This window comes from Nansenia antarctica, assembly GCF_963989245.1.
Source record: "Nansenia antarctica genome assembly, chromosome: 3".
Classification (NCBI taxonomy): domain Eukaryota; kingdom Metazoa; phylum Chordata; class Actinopteri; order Argentiniformes; family Microstomatidae; genus Nansenia; species Nansenia antarctica.
In genome coordinates, this window is record NC_137688.1 from 51,166,447 (window position 1) to 51,185,407 (window position 18,961).

Below are 18,961 nucleotides of genomic sequence, written 5' to 3' on the forward strand. Positions count from 1 at the left end.
TGTCCACTAGAGGGCAGTATCCCTTAACAAATGACTTCTAGAGTCTTCTGGCTCATTCAGGAAAGTGCAGTGTTTCAGGGCATTCACACAGAACACACATGATGCCACTGTCATACAGGCCAGAGAAAAGAACCGATACAATGTTTTTCTGTCTGCAGCATTGAATAGCTTTCAACCCTCTGAGTTAGCCTCTGTTTTCAGTATAAAGAGACTGCAAGAGGAGACAGTTTCATTTCATTTGGTTTTGCATGTTTATTAAAAAGGGTGTACAAAAACAAGACTACATAGAAACCTACAGTACATCAACAACAACAGACAAGCAAGCAGAAATATAGCATCAACAACCAACACACAACGTCTCCTCAGCATTCCTCTCATGTTGAGGGGGATTGTGAGGAAGTAACATTGGTTTAACATTAACGAAACGTTGTCGATTAGTTGTTAATCACATTTACTAAGCATTCCTATTTACATTGACTGCATTTACAGCATTGATGACACGTTACTCTACCCACAATCCAGCGGCAGTTCCCATGGCTACATGTTTGTTCTGTGAGGTCCGTTGTCATTGGCTGATTGTGGTCAGTCAAAAGGGAGTGAGATGAAGTTGCCCATAGACACTGACCTAAGATCCGAGTTGTGTTCTCTACCCTGATTGATACAGTTAGAATGTTGGAGGGGTAGACTAATCCTAGATCTGTGTGGTAGTGACAACTTCTACCACTAGCTGTGGTGTCCCTTAGCAGGAAAGGCATTTCCTGTCTGGCATGGGGTTTGAATCTATCTAGCTTTATTAGCTTCGTACGAGAGACAACAACACAAACAGGAACTGTGTTCCCATGCAGTGCTGTATTGCTTCAGAGAATCCTAATCTAAAACATCTCTACATCTAAACAGGAAGATCATCCCTCTGCACACTTCTCTCTTATTGCACGCATCCTATTGGACTGCTATAAGTCCTGCTCCGTATCTGTGGAGTACCCTGATTGGATGAGGGGAAATGTGTGCGAGGAGACCAGGATGGAAACCCCCATTAAAATAAAATAAAATAAAAATAAAATACAACAAACATGGAGACCAGAAGGGATTAAAACACAACAATCTCAAAACACAGATATTATACTGTATATGATAAATCCATAGCTGGAATTGTTTACTGTATGTTAGAAAGCATCAAGAAGGTAACAGCCTTGTTTAAAGTGCATTTTTACCCAGAAATACTGTGATTGGAGAGTTTATACTGTTGTTAGGCGATGGGAGTTAGCACTAGGGCTGAGAGGGTGTGTCTGTGTGGTGAGGGACGTGGGAAAACGTGTCCAATGGCCAATGAGAGAACAGAGACAAGTTCAGGTTGCTAGGTGAATGGTGAAGGGGAGACAGGTGTGTTTAGGCCTTTTTTAGGGTCCATGGTCACTCGTCTCCCGCTGCCCAACATCATCAGGTAATGTATGGAAGCCACACACGAGGTGACAGGTGGCTGTATGACAGTCCTTGCAATGAGGTGGAAAAATAGTCCTGGCAATGTGGTGAAGATCATATCCAGTCACCTCACCAGTCAGTGGTTAGGATAGGGAAGAGGAGGAGATAGGGAAAGGAGTCCATTTCATAGTATTGAGATACAGTCCTGGGCTGGAGCACAAGGGGACCAGGAAAACAGGTCAAAGTTCAGATCACTCTCCCTCTTATAGCTCTAAAAGGGTAATTTCACTGATTGGTCAGTTCCTCATCACCATGTCCTGCGGCTCTCACCTTTTGGCTGAGATAAGCAGAGGGACGAGGGTGGGGCAGGTAGGTAGCAGAGGGACGAGGGTGGGGCAGGTAGGTAGCAGGTAGGTTGTTCCCAAAGCAGCGTCTCTATTGGTGGGCCAGGGTGCTGGTTAACACCCTCCCTGTTCAGATGGTCCAAAGGTCAGTGTCCGGGTGGGTTCCAGATGGATCCACTGGAGGCCCTCAAGCAGTCATTTTCAAGCGTCCTGTAGAGGGGAGAACAGAGGCGTGTGAAGGCGTGGGGGAAAGAAGAGAGCGATGTGTGTTTGTTAGGAACACCAAAGCAAAGTGCTCACCACCACAACCCAACCCAGCCAGAGCAGCACGGATGACAGGACAGGATTGGATGACACATTCACGCAAACGCGCGCACACGCACATCGCACACGCACACGAAACAAAGACACACACGAAACACAGACAGACACACATTTCCTCACTTACAATACACAAACAAACATGTTATACGTTATATGAAAGATACAAACACACGACACACACACACACACACACACACACACACACAACCCAGGTTAGAGGCAGAGTGTGTTAGACAGGTGGGCATTGACCAGGTGACACGGGTGGGCACTGGGCACCATGCCATGCTGAGCGTTTTCCATGCCAAGCGACCAATCAGCATAAACCCCACCTACCTGCCCACCGTCCCCCACCAATGGGCTGGCTCTGTCTACCTGTCTATCTGTAAACCAACCAATTAGACCAAAGGATCAGGACACAGAGTCAGGACTGGATTCACACTGACCATTCATTCACACACCATCATTATGGAGCGAGGACAAGTTGCCCGTTTCATGGACAGATGTGCACAGGTCACAAAGTAATTTATTTAGGTCAGCTGAGATTGATGGTGTCTTTGAGTGTGTAGTGTATAGGTGTGTGTGCACAAGGTGTAGACGTCTCTGTGTATGTGTGTACCTATATATATATATATATCAGTGGAGGCTGGTGACTTCCAGAATTGAGGAGGCCAATTTTTTTCCGCTTGCTCGCTTCACTCGCGATGGAATGTTCCCTGTTCTTATAGAAGAATATTAAATTGACTTAATAAAACGAAATCGACTACATTAAAAATAAAACTGTTCAATAAATCCTAAATGTTGTTAGGATAAATCCTATTCGATGTATAAATCGCGCCAGAATCTCGCCGACTTCCGAGGTCATTTTAAGCAAAAGTATTTGGCCAAATGAGCTATTATTTTCAGGGATAATAGCCATGGGTGTTCTAGACGTGTCCTGCTACGTGTCGTAGCCACTATGGCGAGTGTTTATTTGACTGAAGTGACTGGCGAATTGTCAAAATGGTTTCATGTGATTGGACGAACAAAATGTCAATCTTTCAGCCCTGGACTCAATGCATGGTGAGGCCAGGCCTCCTCTGCCCACCCATTTTCAGTGATTTGGCCAATCACATATTGCCATGAAAAAAATTGCATTACATTGACTTCTATGAGAAACCACTTTCCTGGGGGAGGCCTGGCCTCCCTCAATACAAACGGAGAGGGATTCTGGCCTGTAGGTGCTTTACAATTGCAATATTGGGTTTTAGCCATGGAAAACTTCAGATTTATGAACAAAACGGAAATAATATTAATATATATATATAATATATATGTTTTTTGTTAAATAAATAAATAAAATAAATATAATTATTGCTTTTTAAAATCTCTCTCTTCTCTCAAATTATTGAGGAGGCCAGGCCTCCTCCACCTCTATGGAGGAGCCTCCACTGATATATATAGATATACACACACACACACACACACACACACACACACACACACACACACACACACATAGATGTAGCCTAGTAGTTGTATCAATGTCTGTATGTAGTCGACAACTGACTGTCAAATCAAATAAATAAAGTACAATTCAATAATATTTCAACAATATTTATTGTAAATGTTCACATTGAACTGGGGGTATTATAAAAGTAAAGTACTAAAAGTAAACTAATAATTAATACATTTGATTTTCTCATTTCAAGTAAAATAAGGGCTGCATTTAAATGTAAAAATAGATGGAGCTTTTGAAAAATGTGCATCTTAAAATAAAATGCTTAATTGTAGAAAAATGAAATAAAAAGTGTAGCTTGAGTTTCCCTTCCTCTTCTTTTTTGTCAACTGCATAATTTCACATCTTACCAGTCTCAACCAATTGTATAATAAACAATACGTCTTAACAATTGAATAATACCTACTTTTCCCACTGCCCATTGGAAGAATGAATATGTAAGAGCCTGTCCATTCTTGATTAAAAGCTCTGTTTTCGTTGTCTACTTTTCTCTTTTTAGAGCACGTCATGTGAAATTACTTTTCTCTGACTCACTTATTTCTCCGACCATTGTCTCTTGTCACGTCTTTCCCCTGTGTGTATCTTCACTCACTGGCTGTGTTCGGAATAGCATACTAGCATACTACTCATACTAGATGACGTAGATTTTGAGTATGTAGTGCGTTCACACTACAGTATGCGAGATTTGAGTATGCGAGAAATTTAGTAGGCGAGCAATTACTTCCGGGAAAATTGAAGTTTGTTACGATGGACACTTTTGGCATACTAGAATCCCCAAAATGCATTTCGTGTCCAGGGTTGCGTCCAGGGTTGCCAGATGGGGCGGGTTACCGCTGAATGGGCTACTTGATTTTGAGGTTATAGAAAGTTTAGGCTGTAAATTGTCAATCCCATCTGGCAACCCTGTGCGCTTTCAGCCTCGTCAAACTGCGTCATACAAACTTGTCATACAGCTTTTGTTTACATCGTCCGATAGCCTGGGGACTGAAAGCTTGGAATAAACATCGTTTTTTGCACAGATTTGAGTGTGCAGATGCTGCTTTTTTGCACTCTATTTGATACTCTTCAGTTGCAGCACCCCAGCTAAGTCTGATCACGGATGAGCGGTGGTATTTTCACTATACTGGGAATTAACATGGTGAAATGCATTCTTAGACATGACTACATCGTCATGATTACAAATATGCCACTTGAAAATGCATGAAATCCAAGTTTATTTGTGTCTTACACACATGTTCACCTATTATTTGACTGCTTGTAGCCCAATCACGAATGATCCCAGTATTGTAGCTTCAGACGGACAAGTTGGTTGTAGTGCTTGCCCACGATATGTTATTGCTCATATATATTTATTTTAATCATGTTATTTTACCAACTGTTAAGACAACAATATAGTAAGCTAGTTACTTGAGCTAGCTAAAGATGTTGGCCCCCCAAATCATTTACATTTACAAATCATTTTACAACGTGTTGTAATTATGTTACGATATTTCTGTCGAAGGTAAGCAACGTAGGGTGCGTTCGTAAAATCGCTCTGAGAGCGCCGGAGCGCACACTGGGTGCAACGTCATAAAGGGACCAGGTAATTTGATTGGACAAGAGGCATTCCATGAGTGCTGATCAGATTTCCAGGGCGAATTTACGAACGCAGCTAGTGAACAGAAGACGCAAAAAAATCATCAGATCAGATATATAAACGGGTTATTTTGGTAAACTGGACACATTTTGGGAATATATGTGGTTACTTTCTCGCCTGAAAACATATTAAAACTTCATAAAATGACATAAAGCCAAAATTACATCTTTTAGCTAATGGAGGTTTAAAATGGAGGTTTAAATTCGCCGCTCCTGGCGAAATGCATTCTGGGAGGCAGTATGCATACTGTGTAAATGGTCGGCTGGTTTTCGCATACTTTTTATGAATTTAGTAGGCAGTATGCAGTATATACTCATTGAGTATGCTAGTATGCATACCATTCCGAACACAGCCACTGACTCCAGCCACAATGATTATCGGAATGAACAGATTCCATTGGCTGAGTAGCATCACGTGAGATGATTTACAACTCATGCAATTGGTCTGAGAGTTTCCTGGGCTGCTAAACCAGTGCCGTAAAGGCTAGAAAAGCTGAGCAGATTAAGATAGAAACGCTCTTGTCAAATTTCTAATTCTCAATTTATCGGTTATAGGTCCGGGTCCGGATAGGACGGCGTCTGGGTCCGGACCCGGATCGAAGTCCGCCTATTAGTGACCCTTGGTGTAGAGTGTTGGGATTGAGACCTCTGTGTGTGTGTGTGTGTTCACCTGTAGAGAGCTGGGACTGGGACCTCCTGCGTGCGCCGGTCTTGGAGGTAGAGGAGAGGGTGGAACCGGCACTGCTCGCACGGGTGATGGGGAGGGGCACCGGGGTTATTGGGGGAGAGTCCAGCTGTAGAGGGCAAAGGTCAACATTTTGATGCCTTGGGCCTGAAAAGTGGATATCAACAGAGCCTTACTCACCGAGTACAGAAATGCTTTGTGTGTGGGATTATGGATCAATAAAGTTGCACAGTGCAGCGAGTCTGTGTTTGTGTGTGTGCGCGTGCATGTGCACACATTACCTCGACGCTGTCGTGAGTGGGCGAGGAGGAGGTGGAGGAGTTCTCTGTAAATTTCCGGGTGGAGGTGGCCGAGCCCAGCTCGATGGTTCTGACCCGCTGGGCAAACTTCAGAGAGCAAACTGACTCACTGAAGTTGCTGAGCAGAGGAGAGACCTACGCAGGGAGGAAGAACAACTCAGTATGGACGTCGGCTAGCAGGGATGTTGACTAAAGGCATGTTTCCTGTATCCCCTCTCCCCTAATTCCCTTCACCCCCCTCTTCCTTTGTCCTTCCCTGCCATGGAGTCTTGGAGCTGTGATAGGAGTCCCGGTGGCCCGGTTTCACAGAGCAGACTTAAGGCTAATCCTAACACTGAAAAGCATCTTCAATGGAGATTTTACGTTGAAAGTGGGATTTAGTCCAGGACTAGGCTTACGCTGGGTGCACACAGGGCCATTGCGTTGCGTCGTTCTGGCGCAACCTGTTGGGATGGACTTGACGTACTTCAACGTGCGATGCAGACGCAACAACTCTACTCGTGTTGCTAGCGAAGTTTCCCACAGAAGTGGGGAAAAAAACGTCAGATCACATATATAAACGGGTTATTTTGATAAACTGGACACATTTTGTGAATATATATGGTTACTTTCTCGCCTGAAAACATATAAAAACTTCATAAAATGACATATTAACACTTGTAGAGCCAAATTACAGATTTTAGCCAATGGCGGCCAAAATTGAGGATTTAAAATCTGAGGCGAGAGCTCCGGGCAAGAAACTACTTCCGGATCCAACGCAACGCAAAAAGCTGACATTTTTTGACTGATTGCCGCACCCTGACGGTCAAGAAACGCAATGCAGAGCAAGGCAACTGATCAACGCAACGGCCCCATTGAGATGAATGACTTCCGGTGCAACGCAATGGCCCTGTGTGCACCCGGCGTTAGGCCTTGTCTGTGAAACCGGCCATTGGGAGTCTTGGAGCTGTGATAAGTCTGTGACTTCCCTCCTCACCTCACCTCCCTCTTATCTCCCCCTGTCCTGTTGTAACAGAGATTCCTCCTAATCATCATTACCTGCACCATCATTAGTGTCTTGCTGTCCCCACTCAGCGAATCAGAGAGCAGGTAGGTGAGGCGGGAGTTCCTGAAGGGCACGTGGGAGTGTTTGCTCCGCAGAGCGTTGATGACATCGCCCAGGGCCGACAGGGACTTGTTGATACACTGGGCCTCCCGCAGACGGCTGCCCTCGGCCCCGGACTTGGCTATCCGCTCGGAACCCGCCAGGTCCACTAGGTTCAGCTTACCTACAGAATCACACAGCCGCAAACCTCAATGTGTGTGTGTGTGTGTGTGAGAGAGAGAGAGGAATAACATTTGATCGTTCCTCTGTAGAGACATTATGCATCATTGTGTGTTGTCTTGTGTGTGTGTGTGTGTGTGTGTGTGTACATGCGCGTGTGTGAGTACCTTGTGTGCGGTGCCCTGTAGAGGCGTTGAACCCTGCCACTGTGATGATGAGCAGGGCGTGGGAGCGAGAGCTATGTTCATTGAGGTTGGTGCAGGCTGTGGCTCTGTTCATATGACCCAGGTCAAACACCTGCACAGAGGGGAGAAGGGGTCAGGGGTCAGGAACAATTTATACATGAGCATATCTCTGCACAGTCATATATTTACACACACAATGCCCTTAGGAATGGATCACACTACCACCCACACCCACCCCCACCCACACACACCCACACCCACGCACTCACCCACGCACTCACCCACGCACTCACCCACGCACTCACCCACACACACCCACCGCACTTAGGAACCGATCACACTAACAAACACTAATCTGGGATGTAAAGCCAAATCCCTGCTTGGGTACATTCCAGCATGTCAGGGAACACACAGCCCCGGCGGCCGTTTGACTTGTTTTACAGTCTCAGGATGCCAAATCGCCCTCAGGACTCAAGCACCGTGGGTGAAATCACTCATTCTATATTTTGTTGAAAATATTTTCTTGCATTTGTGCGTTTTGAACGCTACCCTGGGCATACCATGTGGACATGGTAGAGGCTATGTGGGATCCTTAGGATGACCCTACCCTAAACCCTAAGCCATACACTAACCATGATCTTAACCATAACCTTTATGTAACACTTAAGCGCTATGGAACGAGAAGCCGTGGTATATCGTGGATATTGGCACAGCTAGCGGGGTGGTTATTATTGAATTTGCTTTATGCACGTAGAGCCATTACACCCCCTAGCTGTGCCAATATCCACGCTATACTGGATCTATCCGTTGTATAATAACCCTTATGCAACCCTAACCTTAACTCGTCACCCTAACTGTAACCGTTATGTAACCATAACCATTTTCAACTTCAAACGGGGTGATAGGCTGACCCAAGCATCCCGGTTAGCGTAAACTCACCCTGTTGATGTCCTCCGGGCTCTGGACGGTGAACTCTGTGAGGCCCGGCACGTAGAGCTGACCGCTGCCATCAGGGTTCATCTTGATCTCCAGCTTCTCACTGGGGTTTTCACCCAAAAGGTTCCTAACAGAAACAAACAAACAGTCACATGAAGATGGTTCCATTTAAAACATTCTACCCCCAAGCCATAAAAAAAGGAGGTTCAATCAATCATCCACAGACCAGTAGCTGTCTATCAGGTTCCAGCTGCAAGATATGACAATCAAGTGTACATTGTGGGCGGGTGAAGGCACCAGAGCAGTTGACACTCCATAAACAAATTTGATGGTTTGAGCAGCCACAGACAATCTGGCAGGCAGGATCCAAGTCAACAGGAAACGAAGAAAGTTGCTATTATGACATCCCCTCCTAAATCTCCTCTCTTGAAGAATCCCACCGCCATGCGTTGGCAATAAAGCCGAACAGATGTTGAGGTTATGCAACGAAGGGAGTGAGGTAGAGAGAGGGAGGATGAGGACGGACGGAAGGGAGAGGGGGAGGAGGAGGAGCAGGGGAGAGGAGAGAGCAATAAAGAGAAAATATAGTTTTTTGTTCTAACAGATGACTGAGGACATTAAATATAATCCACTTTTACATAACCACATCCCCATGCTCATACAGTACATTGCCACACACACGGAAGTGAGCTTAGATCTGAATTACATAAAGCAAATTCAATAATGCGACAGTCATGACCTATAAGCCCAAGGTAATAGGGCAACCTTTATTTCACCTGACATTGTGTAACTGCTGAGTCTTGGCAAGCCTCTACCAGCAGTCATTATTCTACAGATAATCTCTCTTTAGATGATTGCATGCAAGTGATCTGTTTGACTGTGCGCACGTGTGTTTGTCTGGACTGTATGAGGAAATTAATGTGTGTGTACAAGTATGCTAATGAAAGTTTGTATACAGGGTGTGTGTGTGTCCTCACCGTAGGGTTTCGTTGTATATCTCCACCATGCTGACAGTGATGCGGTAGTCCCAGTCAGGTGCTTTCTCTGTCACTTCAGAGAAGAGGAGTCTGAGCGCCCTCTGGTTGATGCCAGGGTCCTCCACCACACCCTACAGGGGCACCACACAGGTCAAAGTTCACATTTATTATGACATACTGTATAATATAAAACATCATTGCATTGCAATATAAACATCAGTGCATAACAATATAAAATGAGATGCTCTTTACATGACGAGCACCACTCTGGAATTAATACATGCATCTTACATGTACATGAAAACAACAGCTATCTATCAAGGGGGGAGGGGTTCTTCTTTGGGGGTCAAAGTTCAGGTTCTACTGTATTCTTACAATTCAGAACTTCACAGATGAAGCAGATGTATTAAACCAAAGGTTCTAGTACCCCAGTCTTATGCTAAGTACCTGCCGAACAGTGGTGGCTAGGATGGATGGGCTCATTGAAATGTATGATGAATGGAATATGGAATGGTTGAAACATTTGTTCCACCAGCCTCCCTTGCTGCTGAAATAAACAAAAAAGAGCAACAGGTATTCTCTGTCTACCTCCATGGTGTAGGTCTTCCCTGAGCCCGTCTGTCCGTAGGCGAAGATACAGACGTTAAAGCCATCGATACACGATGTCACAAGGGACTGCACTTCCTGGAATACCTGTTTGTCCAATCAGAGAGAAGGGGGACTGTTAGAGTGGCATCTGTTGTGTCTGTTGTGTCCAAACAGGGTGGCTGGCAGCTCTTGATACAATAGTATTGGTTCCTAGTTGTCAGTGACTGACCTCTTCCTGGGAGGCCTGACAGGGGAACACCATGTCCATTTCAAAGGCCATGAGCTTGCCCTTGTTGGAGAGGCAGAGGAGGGAGTCATCTTCAGGGTCAAAGGTGACCATGTTTTTGGCCTCGGCAGAATCCAGCTCCCCCTGACAAACAGGCCGCACCCGACAGAACACCCTGATGTTACCTGGGAAACGTAGGCAGGAAAGGTTAGGGATAGGTTAGTAGATAGTTTCATCTACTATTCTAAAGCATCCATCATCTTTAAACTGCTGGTGGAACTCCATGTCCCAGAATGCTCTAGAAAAGAGTCAGGGCTGAGGAGGTACCTTTGAGGCGCACCAGCTCGTTGTGGCACTTCTTCCTCAGGTTCATCTCTCTCTTGTACTTCCTGAGCAGCTCCTGGTTGGCACTGCTCACCTCATTGATCACCTGACAGATCTGAGGCCACAGCACCACACATGGTTAGAGCAACATCATGGCAGGCACATACTACGCGCACACAGACACACACACACACACACACACACACACACACACACATACACACACACACACACACACACACACACACACACACTCGTCTCACCTCTTGCTTTGCCTCTGCGATGGCTTTGTCAAGCATAAAAGGGAAGTCTTGCACCTGCCTCTTCAGACAGTTATAATCACAGGTGAGAGTTCGCAGCGCTGGCTGCAGGGTTAACAGGTTCATACGCACACCTGAAGAGACAGACAGAGGTAGAGTTATAGTACAGCATGGACACACATAAGCACGCACGCACACACGCATGCACACACACCTACCAGCCAGATTTTCATGCACAGCTTTCATCTCGCTCTCAGCTCTGATGAAAGCCTCCTCGATCACTCTGTTCTTCTCCTCTTCCAGGTTCTGCATCTCAGCCTCCAGCTGGCCCTGGGCCCTCTCCATCTCACCCTCGTACACCAGGATCTACAGGTCAGGACAGGGGGTCACAGGGGTCTTAGAGAGGGGCAGGAGAGCACCGGGGCCTGGGGAACACACACTTCAACACAGGGGGCTCGGGTGGGCCAGAGACTGGAGCCCATGGTCGGAGCCCCTGGAACTAAGAGCTGAGAGTTAGAAGCTAAATGCTACATTGGCGTTGAGGAAGTAGCATTTTAGCTAACTGTGGCAATTAGAGTCTTAAACGTCAAAAAGCAACACATCTTCTAAAAGCAGTAGGGTTTATAGCCAACTACACACAGGAACACTATTTACAAGTTAAACATTAAAAGCAAAACCATTGGTTTTACTGGCTGGTAACACACTAAAACACACACACCACATCCTTTGGCTGAGAACTAGCCCAACATCAGAGCTAAAAGCTAGACCAACAAAATAGTTGCACATCCTTAATCAGACTTAGGGTTTGATAAACCGTCTATCAGGCTGCACACCAATCCTGCAGCAGGACGTGGGGACAGATGGGACGGACGGACATTACGGAGTCATTACGGCACACAAGTGGGGTGGGCTGAAACCACACAGATGGGCGGAGTTTGGGTGCAGATGCCTGACACTCAGGAAGTGATGTTGAGGGATACAGGAAGTACAACGAGGGGTATACTTGGGCTACAGGGAACTGTTCAAATACAAAACCTACAGGAAAACGATTTTCCTGTCATATGGCACAGGTTCCAAAGGTTTAAAAACCCGGCATCACAATTAATAATGTATCTTAAATCTCATTTGCCCCAAAAACATGTTGGATGGATGAGGGGTGACTTCTTGGTAGATGAGGGTCACTTTGGAACCTGTGCCTACAGTGTTAACTGAGGTATCTGACCTCTGAACCCTAGGGCTATCACACTGAGGGGGGGGGGCCCAACCTTGGACAACCTGCGAATGACCTCGCCGTTGCCCATGCCGACAGCCTTGGAGAGCAGGCCGCAGAGCCGGCCGCGGTCCGTACGTAGCTAGAACCAAACGCAAGCGGAGAGAAAGAGGGGTTAACACATGTGACGGCAGCTGGTGGAACTGGAAACAAGTCAGCAACCGACCATGTGTTTGGACTTTTATTCAGACATTTTTTTTATGAATTTCAACGTTGTTGAAAATTAATGACACACTCGGTAGTCAAGCCAAAATATGGATTCAGTGCGAAATCCCCACGACTCTACACTAAATACAGTACCAGTCAAAAGTTTGGACACACTTTCCCCCATTCAATTGAATGGGAAAGTGTGTCCAAACTTTTGACTGGCACTGTATTCAGTGTAGAGTAGTGGGGATTACTCACCGAATCCATTCCATTGCAATATTTTGGCTTGACTGGTGAGTGTGTCATTGATTTTCAACAACGTTGAAATTTATTTAAATGTTTCGGAAATAAAAGTCAGAACAATTTGATTGGTTGCCGACTTGTTCCCGATTTCACCAGCTGCTGTCACACATAACGGGCTGAACCATTCACCTCTACAGGGAGGGGAGGGACGGAGGGTTGCGAGAAGGCTTATACCACTGTCTACCACAAGAGGGTGGGGGGGTGGGTTTAGGTGGTGTACCACACACTGCCGGTAACAGGGAGGAGATTCAGAAATAACAGACCCACCGGAGGTGGGGTCTACAGGAGGCTGAGCTACAGTACCTGTGAACGGTCACATTCAGATAATCATAGTGAGACCAGATCATGCTGTGTGTGTGTGTGTGTGTGTGACTATGCATGTACCTGTGTACGGAGCTGCGTGCAGGACCTCTGGGAGTCATACAGCTGTAGTTCCAGCTCTCTCAGTAGCTCTCTCTGCACTCCCAGCTGCTCCTGAAGGGCGGCGCTCTTTCCCTGGGCCTCGGCTAGCGCCTGCTGAGACTCCACTGACTCCACCTCCACCCTCTGAGTCACATACTGCCAGGAGGAGAGGACAAAACAGGATGGACAGAGAGAGAAACAGTAAGAGGAGAGACATGACACATGAGTGCACAGATGAAGGCTATTTGTTAGCGGGAGGGGTTCTGTACAAAATGTGGATTCTCAAAATAAAACCAGAGTAATGATGAAAACTAGTGGAGGCAGAAATCGGAGGACACAATTATTAATTCCATTAATGACACTAAGTCCATCCTCCATTTCTACCTCCACCAGCCTCCCCTAAAAAACCAGACACAATCCAGGTTTAGTCATTCTAGCAGACGGTGTAGAACCTCACCTTTACCTGTGGGGGCATGGCAGCCTGTCGAGCTAGCTGCTCCTCGCAGTCTCGGAGTCTGACTCCCAGATGCTGCTCCACCTCCTCCCGCTGCTGTTTGGACTCTTCCATCTGCTTCTGCATGTCCCCAATGTGGCGCTTGGACTCTTCCATCTGTCTGTGGAGGGTCTCCACCTGGCAGGCCTTCTCCAGGAGCTCCCTCTCCAGATCAGCCAGCCTCCTCTCCCTCTGTCTGGCCTGGCTTTCCCACCGAGACACCTCCCCACGCAGACACTCTGCATCCTACACACACACTAAATATTGACATCCATATCTATACACACACACACGACTAGAACACACACACTTGCATGGAAAGAAACACACACACAGAGACACAGACACACACACACACCTGGCTGTGGGAGCATTCGGTGCAGCTGGGGGCAGGTGGAGTGTCCTGGGCTTGGAGCAGTGAGGTCTTGCATGCCTTCAGCTCCTGCTTCAGACGCTCGTTCTCAACCACCAGCAGCTCCAGGTGCTTCTCCAGGTCTGTCGCCCCCTGCAGGTCCGGAGGAACAGAGAGGCCGGACACATCAAGAATAAAGACAGACACACACACACACACACACACACACACACACACACACACACACACACAGACAGACACACAGACAGACACACACACATAGGGCTTTCACACCAGCAAAGAACCGTTCCGGTTCGCGTTTGGGAACCTCCGAACGTTGGTGCTGTCTGGCGAACGAGCCCGCGTTCATACCAGTGTAACCAGAACCATCCGCGTCATCAACGATGGGTGATGAAGCGGCGGGATAAACAAAAATGTCACAACTAGATGGCAGCTACTTCACTGGAAAAGAGGATAATATCTTCCACTACAGTATCTGAAATAAACACAATTTTCTATGAAACATAACAAAAGACACTTTCTACACGCGTTCTCTTACTAATCAGCTGCTCCATTACTGGAATAGAAATGGCTTACGAAATGCGCGTTTGCTTATGTCCGCGCACGTGTGTTTGCTGAGCATGTGAGGAAGATAGAGAGAATAATGAAACTTTTGATATATTTTTTGATCACTAATGATTAGATTTAGATTAGATTACATTTTGTCTACTTCCTTCTTGCTGGTCTCTGCAGCCTAGAATATGACACACCCACTGACGACGTGACTGTTCTACGTTTTGGTTCGCGCTTGAGAACCACTATTTTCTGGTTCCCGCTGCGAACCAACTTTTCAGGCTCCGAACCAATTGAGTTCCGGTCTGAACGCGCCGGCCGGTTCCAGACTTGGTTCGTGAACGCGAACCGGCACGGTTCTTTGCCGGTGTGAAAGCCCTACCAGACAGACACACACAGACAGACACACAGACAGACAGACAGACAGACACACTCAGACAGACACACAGAAACAGACACAGACACAGACGACACAGACACACACAGTAGGGGTGCAACGGTTCAGTTGGCCCACGGTTCGGTATGAGCCTCGGTTTTTGGGTCACGGTTCGGTTTCGGTACGTGTTTTTAGTTTTTTTGTTTAATGCTACTATTTATTTACAAACTGTTACTTTACTTTATTTTGCTTATACTTATGGAACTTTAACATTTAGACATTCCAGATATTATACAATACATTCCAGATATTATATAATATAGCCTACCATTATGACTGGTATATTGTATAATATAAATATATCTGAACAAAAAAATGTGACTTGTTGATTGGAACTACAGATCATAGGCTTTCAAATGATGTGTCATACACTGACATTCGAAAGAAGATGTCGAAGTTAGAGTTATTTGAATGTTGTTAGACGTCAGGCACATATAGGGTTAAACTGGCTGTCATTGAAACCGGAAGCAAACGCTGCTAACAGCTAGCGGCTAACAAAGCACATCGCTACAAAGTTCTAACTGTATTTTAATAACATCACAACATGCTGATGGAACATCAACATGCTAAAAACACATAACTACATATAATTAGATGATCACACAGTTCTTGCTTTTGAACACGTCCTAAAATTAAAGTATGTTCATAAGCCATGTATCACTTACCGTTAGCCTCAAACAATAACAATGAATCCATTCCACAAAGTACACATATAGCTGTTTCACGCGAGTGGTTTACGGTTTCACCAGCTGGCGTCATAAAAAAAGTGCCTCTTATGCTTGAGGACTAGTATATAATAGGAGAGGAAAAAATGAAAGTAAAAATGCACTTTAGCTATGAGAGCTGGACCAGCTGTATCCCATACCCATTATGCACATTTTAAGAGCATATAAGACATGCGTTTCTGTTCACTGTTTTCATTCCCTCATCGCTGTATTCAATACCAAAACCAGAATGAATGACCCCACAACTCAAATTTGTAGCAATCCAGGGCTTCTTCAAACTGTTAACATGTTCTCAACTCCGCTCGCCATGAACAAACATTCGACTTTGAATGAAAACCGCCACGGTTCACTAGTGTATTGAACCGTGGAGCGCGAACCGTACCGTCCGTAAAAAAAATGAGAACCGTTGCACCCCTAACACACAGACAGACAGACAGACAGACAGATACACACACACGGACAGACAGACAGACACACAGACAGACAGACACACACAGAGACACACACACACTTTTACTTTCAACATTCTCCCAGAACAGATGGACACACATGCACGGAGCAATGCTCATCTGTCTTTGTGAACTCACACACACAAACACAGAAGAGTTTGTCTGAGAAAGAAGTGTCACGGTGCAATAGTACACCTGTAGGAGAGGTGTGTGTGTATTAGGGCTGCCACAAACGATTCTTTTCATAGTCGACTAGTCACCGATTATTTTAACGATTAGTCGACTAATCGGATCATAAATTACAGCTTATCGCACAATTACTCAATCGCTCTTATTTAGCTATCATCTTCTAAATCAGCTTCTAAATTTAGCTTGAAGTTGTTAGTTGTTGTTGTAGGCATGTGCTAACTAAAAATAAAGACAATTAAAATGATTGTTCACTCAAAAATAGATATTTTAATGAATTTTGCAGATTTATTTCTGGCATCACTTGCATGTAATGTAATGTAAAGAGTAGTAGAGAGTGCAAACTGCTGAGTAAAATGAGGTAGGCTAGGCACTAGGCAACCAAAAGAATACAAAAACAAAGGTATATTGGTGAAATGTGATCGGCCCGGGAGGTATTCGTCGTGGTATTCAGGGTTGAACTGCTTAATCATTTCTTTAAATCCTTCGTCAGCAACCATGGACAAGGGTCTCATATCCTTAACCAGCATGTTCAGGATTGATCCAGTCAGGACGGTGGCTTGCTGGGGTGTGCACGTTGGCATCTTGACAAGATAACTATCCATAGTAGAACGCGCCTTCTTAGCACTGTAACGTTAAGACAACATTTTTAGCTATTTGATAAGTATCGCTTTGATGACAACGTTACAGCACATAACGTAAAATAATGTAAGAAGGCTTTTAACGTAACGATATCGTTAGGCAATAACAAGCTAACTAGCTTACCGAGACGAGCCATCGTCTACCGAGACGAGCCATCGTCTTCCTCGTCATCTGCCACAACGTGCTTCCTTTTTAGATGCTCGAGCATCATAGACGTGCTGCCATGATAAGCGAGTTCAGCTTTGCAAATTTTACATTTCACATTCTTTTTTTCAACGTTGTGGTTGAAATGCTCCCACAGAGGTACGAGGACGGGAAGACATTTCTCTGTTTGTTTTTCCGGGGATGTCACGTGTGCCCCGGATGACCGACACTGCGCATGTACATCAAAGACACTGGGAGACGCTAGCCAGAAAAAAAAAAAAACATGCGACGACGTCGATTACCAAATATGTCGGCGACGGTTTTGGTAATCGACGTCGTCGCGACTAGTCGACTAATCGTGGCAGCCCTAGTGTGTATGTGTGTGTGTGTATGTGTGATCTCTGGTTCAGTCTGTAGAGAAGCTTTCCCAGGCTGTCCCAGGAATGTGGGCTAGCGGGCCTTTATTACACCGATACTGGGTGGATCTCCCCTTCCTCCCACCTCTCTCCCTCCTTGCGACTACCCCCCCCCCGTGCCCTCATTCCCTCCCTCCCTCCCTCCTTGCCACTAGCCCCCCCTCCCTCCCTCTCGTTCCTCACTCACCAGCTCCGAGCGCAGTCTCTCCACCTCCTGGGTCTGGTCAAGCAGCTTCTCCTCCAGCTCCTCCACCTGGCAGGGCAGAGACACGCCCACCTCACTACCCTAAACACAGACCTTCACTGCACAACCCTAAATACAAACACACATCCCTCTACATCTCTACATATACACACACACACCCCTACATATAAACAACCCTTCATACATACACACACACACACACACCCCTACATATAAACAACCCTTCATACATACACACACCCCTACATATAAACAACCCTTCATACATACACACACCCCTACATATAAACAACCCTTCATACATACACACACACCCCTACATATAAACAACCCTTCATACATACACACACACACCCCTACATATAAACAACCCTTCATACATACACACACCCCTACATATAAACATCCCTTCATACATACACACCCCTACATATAAACATCCCTTCATATACACACACCCCTACATATAAACGTCCCTTCATATAAACACCTAGTAATACACATCCATCCCTATAAACATCCCTCCATATAAACACATCTCTACATATACATCTAGTAATACACATCCCTACATACACACATCTCTATATACACATCCCTTTAAATACACACATCCCTACATACGCCAAGTAATACACATCCCTACATACACATACATACACTCACACACATCCTTACAAACACACATCCCTACATACACACACATCCCTACATACACACACATCCCTACATACACACACATGTCATCCCTACATAAACACACATCCCTACATATACACGCCTAGTAATACACATCCCTACATATAAACATCCCGACATATACACGCCTAGTAATACACATCCCTACATATAAACATATCTTTATATAAACACCTAGTAAGACACAGCCATACATACACCCCTAGTATATACACTACCACCCCATCAGGGGGAGTACCTGTATCTCCATCACATGGATCGGACCCCTCCCGTCTCCTCTCTAGAGTCTCCATCCTACCTGTGTGCGCAGCTGACCGACGAGCTGCTCTCCCTCCTGGCTGGTCAGACGCTCACTGGCACGCTCGCACTGCTGCTGCTGGGGCTCGAACAGCTTCTGCAGTGCCCTCACACCTGGGCCGGCCCCACACACACACACACACACACACACACACACTTTAGATCGCCAAACATTTAAGTCGTTCAGTAGTGAGTAATGCATAATGACAGTCACACCCGTGTCACACAGATCTGTAAAGGCTAACCCCCTGGTGTGTCCCC

General features: G+C 45.7%; 1 protein-coding gene across 2 annotated transcripts in view; it reads right to left on the reverse strand.

Moving 5' to 3' along the window:
* Positions 1-247: 247 nt before the first annotated feature.
* The window catches only part of kifc3 (kinesin family member C3), a 60,234-nt gene continuing 41,520 nt past the window's right edge, over positions 248-18,961 (reverse strand). Inside the window, exons 5-23 of one of the 2 annotated variants that reach the window (XR_013937327.1) lie at positions 18,702-18,814; positions 17,687-17,752; positions 13,935-14,081; positions 13,541-13,822; positions 13,066-13,239; positions 12,227-12,313; positions 11,180-11,327; positions 10,965-11,095; positions 10,705-10,816; positions 10,381-10,562; positions 10,152-10,256; positions 9,564-9,694; positions 8,590-8,713; positions 7,633-7,762; positions 7,240-7,469; positions 6,184-6,336; positions 5,888-6,011; positions 1,750-1,973; positions 248-1,629 (exon numbers count right to left, since the gene is read on the reverse strand). Coding sequence is in view for 1 of the 2 variants with exons in the window: in XM_080525068.1 (XP_080381194.1) it covers positions 1,951-1,973; positions 5,888-6,011; positions 6,184-6,336; positions 7,240-7,469; positions 7,633-7,762; positions 8,590-8,713; positions 9,564-9,694; positions 10,152-10,256; positions 10,381-10,562; positions 10,705-10,816; positions 10,965-11,095; positions 11,180-11,327; positions 12,227-12,313; positions 13,066-13,239; positions 13,541-13,822; positions 13,935-14,081; positions 17,687-17,752; positions 18,702-18,814 (2,462 nt within the window). In the remaining variant the exon portion in view is untranslated. Of the gene's footprint in view, positions 1,974-5,887; positions 6,012-6,183; positions 6,337-7,239; positions 7,470-7,632; positions 7,763-8,589; positions 8,714-9,563; positions 9,695-10,151; positions 10,257-10,380; positions 10,563-10,704; positions 10,817-10,964; positions 11,096-11,179; positions 11,328-12,226; positions 12,314-13,065; positions 13,240-13,540; positions 13,823-13,934; positions 14,082-17,686; positions 17,753-18,701; positions 18,815-18,961 lie in introns of both variants that reach the window. The other variant, XM_080525068.1, reaches the window with a different exon arrangement.